Below are 5,573 nucleotides of genomic sequence, written 5' to 3'. Positions count from 1 at the left end.
TAATACCATGGGAAACAAAACCAAGTTCATGAAACCACTAGATATAGGGTATCTATTTCGAGTCAAGGTCAATCCTAATCGGCGTGATCCCAAAGTCTCACCAATCAATGCACCAGTTGAACCTGGAAACATAGTATAACATCAAGGACATCTACTTGCATCTTAAGCTCATTTGGGCACAGTCTTGTACATAGGAATGATGTGAAAGAGTCATTTTTTGAAGATTATTGTACAAAGGAATGAAGTCAAGGAGAACATTATCTTCATTATTAATCAAATGTAGTGGCATGTGGAAACATTAGAGTGTTGGATCTAGAGAGTGGACAAGCACATGATGATGCCTCCTAATCTTGGCTACTACCCAAGTAGCAACAAAGAACCCATCCCTATAGAATCCATTGATGATTCAGATAAATCAACATGAATGTCTTTCTGTTTCTTTGTATTTAGTTATTTTACGTTTTAATTACATAGTTTTATTGTAGGGAAAGGTCCTAGGGACCTAATGGTTAGGATCTCTACTTCTTTTGAAAACTCTGAACATTCTCTTATATTTAGATATTTTGAGATAATTGAATTTTTGCATTTCATAATTACCTATTAAAAAAACCATTTACTTTATGAGAGATTTTTCGGCATAAATCACAAGACATTTCATTTGTCGATGCGTTTCGAACCAACTAGTGTGGTTCATTGTTAGGACAAGTTGAATGAGCAGATCAGGGTTTGCATGTTAAATAGATAGAGCAGAGACTCCAATGGCTGTATAACAGCTATAATGACAACGGCTAGATTTGACTGGTTAGTTAGGAAAAGAATAACCAATATAGGTTACTTTTTAATTAAATAATGGTTATTCCTGTCCTAACTAACCAGTCAAATCTAGCCATTGTCAATATAGCCGTTATACAGCTGTTGGAGTCTTTGCTCTATCTATTTAACATGCAAAACTTGATTTGCTCATTCAACTTGTCCTCACGATGAATAACATTAGTTGGTGTTTGCATGTTAAATAGATAGAGCAGAGACTCCAATGGCTGTATAACAGCTATAATGACAACGGCTAGATTTGACTGGTTAGTTAGGAAAAGAATAACCAATATAGGTTACTTTTTAATTAAATAATGGTTATTCCTGTCCTAACTAACCAGTCAAATCTAGCCATTGTCAATATAGCCGTTATACAGCTGTTGGAGTCTTTGCTCTATCTATTTAACATGCAAAACTTGATTTGCTCATTCAACTTGTCCTCACGATGAATAACATTAGTTGGTTTGAAACGCGTCGACAAATGAAATATCTTGTGATTTATGCCAAAAAATCTCTCATAAAGTTAATATGGATCACAAAAGCCTCAATTCATGAAAAACTATTTAATTCATCAAAATTTATAAAATAATTAAAAATAAATACTAATTATACAAATAAAACTTTAATAATTACATTTGTTCCAACACAAAATTTGATATAATTTAAATATGTATATGCACAACATAATATATGGAATTCACAAAAACCATCCATCATATCTCATATATAATCATTGTTTCTTTTAAAATAACACTCTCTCTCGCACACATATAATTAAACCTAATTTATAAATCCTTATTTATATTTCTTTTCATATTATATATTATAAATATTAAAATAAATTATTTATAATTTTATTTATAAAAAATAAAATTACAATTATAATTATTTAGTAAGATTATGTTTTAATATTACTGTTTTTCCTATTATATGATATTATAAGATAATGTAGAAATAATAAACGTCCATATCAAAAATTACATTGCATACCTAATCACACCTATACTCACATGATATTAAAGTTGCATTCAATAACTAATACCACCGTTTTTTGAACCACGATTATAACACTATTTCATCATTCAACATATTCTATATTTTTTTCAAAAAGTGAACACACTAAATTGAACCACATGCATATTCTACATTTTTTCAAAAAGTGAACACACTAAATTGAACCACATGCATATTCTACATTTTTTTTCAAAAAGTGAACCCACTAAATTGAACCACATGGTCTTGCGTCGAGTGTGCAGCTTTGTGGTGAATTGAGTTTTGTTATTTGGAAAACAGCATACACTATAATAATGTTTCATTGCTATTTTAGACAAACGATTTCGTTTGACAAAACATAATGCGTAATTCACAAGTTTGCTATATTATTTAATTATATAAATCACAAGCCTTTATTGTGTATGGACAAAATACGATTATTTAAAAGGTTCTGTAAGTCAAATCACGTAACTATTGCCATCGTCCTTCATCCATTTGTGACCTTTGCACTTATAAAAAATAGGCAAGGTAGTCCCACTGTCAGCAGCATGTTGTTTGTTTACCTATGTCGATACTGATTTAGGTAGAAAAAAAAGACATATCACAACATAAAAAATATGTTTATATTGTTTTAGGTAGAATGCAGGATACAGTTGTGAAAAAAATTTATAATATTTTTCAAAATTAGTTACAGTTGGAGTAGACTCTAAGAAAACGCAATACTAACGCGCCTGAGAGTTTTAAATAGAGTATTTTGACCTTTTCAGAGTCTGAGACAGTAGGGCAATGTTAATACCACAAAGTGGGACGATTGACCATATTAGTGGCCAGTAGGTAAACAATAGAGGAAAGTCCAGGATCTGTAGAAATTTGAGTGTCTGAATATGACAATTGCTGTGGAGAGCAAGCCAGAGTTGGAACAGCTCAAATGGCTAATGGAGGAGGCTGAAAAGAAAATCACTACTGCTATCTCTGAGGCTGCTGCGAAGCTTGACCTTAATAGCCTTCAATTGATTAATGTGCCGGTGTCGTTACAGTTGGCTACGACCCTTGTGAAGCTGGATCTCTCAAATAACAATTTGGAGGTAAATTTTTCAGTTCGATTCCCTATGTGTAGTCCTTTTCCGAAGGATGACAATGGAATATTTTTTTTGTTTTGACGGTGCCCAATTGATTGCAGTGCTTCCCTGAATGCGTCACTGGCTTGGTGAATCTGAAAAGTCTTGATGTTGGTTGCAATCACCTCAAATCTCTTCCTGGTTCCATCGGCAGGCTCTTGAACCTTAAATTCTTAAACGTTTCCAGCAACATGCTCGTCGCCTTTCCTGATAGCATACAAAACTGCAGGTAATGTTTGTCACCTAATTCGGTAGGGTTTTGGTGGAGTTGATGCATGTACAAGAAACCTGGAAACTGAATCTAACTGTTTCATTGTTGTATTTTTATGTATAATTTTCTTAATACGAATTGAATCGATTTAACTTGATTTTCCAATTTGTGATTCGAACCTGATGAAAATTTCTGAATAGTTTTTGGGTATCCATATTTAGGTTAATACAGTAGTCTGGTATGAATTTAACAGTGCGTTGGAAGAGCTGCGTGCGAATTTCAACCATCTGGAGGGACTACCAGACACGCTGGGATTCAAATTGAAGAATATGAGGAACCTATCGGTACATTCAAACAACATAGCTTATCTCCCGCCGTCGATTTCCTACATGAGATCTCTCCGTGTACTGGACGTCCACTTAAACAAACTCCGTTGTCTCCCCGACGACATAGATCACCTTAGAAATCTGGAAGTCCTGAACGCCAGCAAGAACTTTCACCATCTCGTGGATTTACCGGAATCGATAGGTGGTCTGGCGTGCCTGATGGAGTTAGACGTGAGTTACAACCAGATCTCTTTTCTGCCGGACTCGATCGGCGCTTTAGAAAAATTGCAAGTGTTGGGGTTAGAGGGGAACCCTCTTATTTTGCCCCCGCCCGAAATAGTAGAGCACAGCGCAGAAGCCGTGAAGCGTTACCTGTACAAGCGATTGATTAAAACTGGGCATATTAAGAGGAGTAGCATAGGCGAACAGATTGGTTACTGGTTTCGATTCTTGTTTTTGAGGAAAAGGGTGACATCATCGACAGGTAAACACTACAAGTTCAGTTCAAATATCAACGAAGGATTATCATGGGATGAGTATCGATTAATACCACTAGAGCGTCGTTCCTCGCCCCGTTGGTCAATGTCTCCTCCAGCTTCTTGCTGTTTCTCTCCTCGTCAATCGCAAACACGGAGAAATATGTCCATCTCTTAATTCTTTGTTCATTGTGAGATAGAACGCATTCTTGATTGTATTGGAAACTGCACATATTCTGCACACGAATCTGATGACGAGTGTCTTTGTATTTGGGCATAAACCTGCGTCACACTAGCATTCTGCCTGGTAGATCATGTACCAGTTTTCTCCCATAGACGCAAGATTAGTAGGGATCTTCGACTTAATAACTAACATTTTAGATGGAAATTTGTAGACATTAATAATATAGATTTTAAACCCTGTAAGTAATGTTCAAATTTCAATTTGTAGACATTAATAATATAGATTTTAAACCCTGTAAGTAATGTTCAAATTTCAATGGAGGATTATCATGGGATAAGTATCGAATATTACCCGTAGATCGTCGTTTCTCGCCCCGTTGGTCAATGTCTCCTCCAGCTTCCTGGTGTTTTTCTCCGAGTGAATCTCAAACACATGGAAGTCTGTCCATCTCTTAATTCTTTGTTTACTGTGAGATAAAACGCATTCTTTATTGTATTGGAAACTGCACATATTCTGCACACAAATCTGACGAGTGTCTTTGTACTTGCGCATAATCCTGTGTCACACTAGCACTCTGCCTCGCAGATCAGCTAGCAGTTTTCTCCGATAGGAATCTCGGACTTAATAATTAACATTTTAGATAGAAATTTTTAGCAATAAATAATTTGTATTTTAATTTTTTTTTAATTGATCTTTTCACCTACGGACCTAAAGATAAGATCAAGACCTATTGAGTTCCGATATATTTTCCGAACTGTGTTGCTTTGTAACTTATAGAATAGAAAAGAAATATGAATGCAATAACATCCTTGCAACAGAATCTTGAAATGTCTAATTTGTCTGCAAATGCATTTTTTTATTACTATGTTGATATGTATGTTTACATAAGGCTGTTATTAAATTTATAAAATTATTATTAGTGTTATTAAATTTATAACATTATTATTAGGATTCGCAATTATTTGTATTATTAACCTAATGTTACAATTTAACTTCCAGCTAAATTTATTATCTTTCCTTTTTTGGGTTAATTTTAAATTTTGGGTGTAAATAATTTCATCAATGTTTTAATTTATATAATTATTTTATTGAATGTAATATATATATATATATATATATATATATATATATATATATATATAAAATAAATTTTATAAGAATTTGAGATATTAAATTACATTGAGTACTAAAGTAATTATTAATTAAATTGTTTTGTATAAATTTAAAATATGATTAATCTGAAAAACAATTTTATTATCAATATGAATTACAAAAATCTAAAATATAACATAAAATATATTCACTATACATTTTTTCTTTAATTTAATAAATATAATTATATAAAAAATATGTAAACAAAATTGAAATTGAGCGAAATAATTAAAATGTGAAATATATATTCCAAATTATAAAATGAGATAACTAAAATGTGAAATAGATATTTTTTAAATTATA

At 32.7% G+C, this 5,573-nt stretch overlaps 1 protein-coding gene across 2 annotated transcripts; it reads left to right on the top strand.

The window, feature by feature from the left end:
• The first annotated feature begins 2,636 nt into the window (after positions 1-2,636).
• Positions 2,637-4,282, top strand: LOC149241277 (uncharacterized). 2 transcript variants are annotated; one of them, XM_089367486.1, is made up of 2 exons: positions 2,637-2,888; positions 2,984-4,282. In XM_089367486.1, exon 2 carries the CDS (start codon positions 3,462-3,464, stop codon positions 4,110-4,112), a length of 651 nt encoding a protein of 216 aa, XP_089223612.1. In that variant the 5' UTR covers positions 2,637-2,888; positions 2,984-3,461; the 3' UTR covers positions 4,113-4,282. Both variants share the same exon structure in this region, with proteins under 2 accessions (XP_089223612.1, XP_089223613.1).
• The last annotated feature ends 1,291 nt before the right edge of the window (positions 4,283-5,573 follow it).

Source organism: Pinus tabuliformis, chromosome 8 (genome assembly GCF_031772625.1).
Source record: "Pinus tabuliformis cultivar Carrire ecotype Pingquan chromosome 8, CPIR1, whole genome shotgun sequence".
NCBI classification, from domain to species: domain Eukaryota; kingdom Viridiplantae; phylum Streptophyta; class Pinopsida; order Pinales; family Pinaceae; genus Pinus; species Pinus tabuliformis.
Note: the sequence above shows the minus strand (reverse complement) of the source record. Positions and strands in the feature narration are given on the sequence as shown.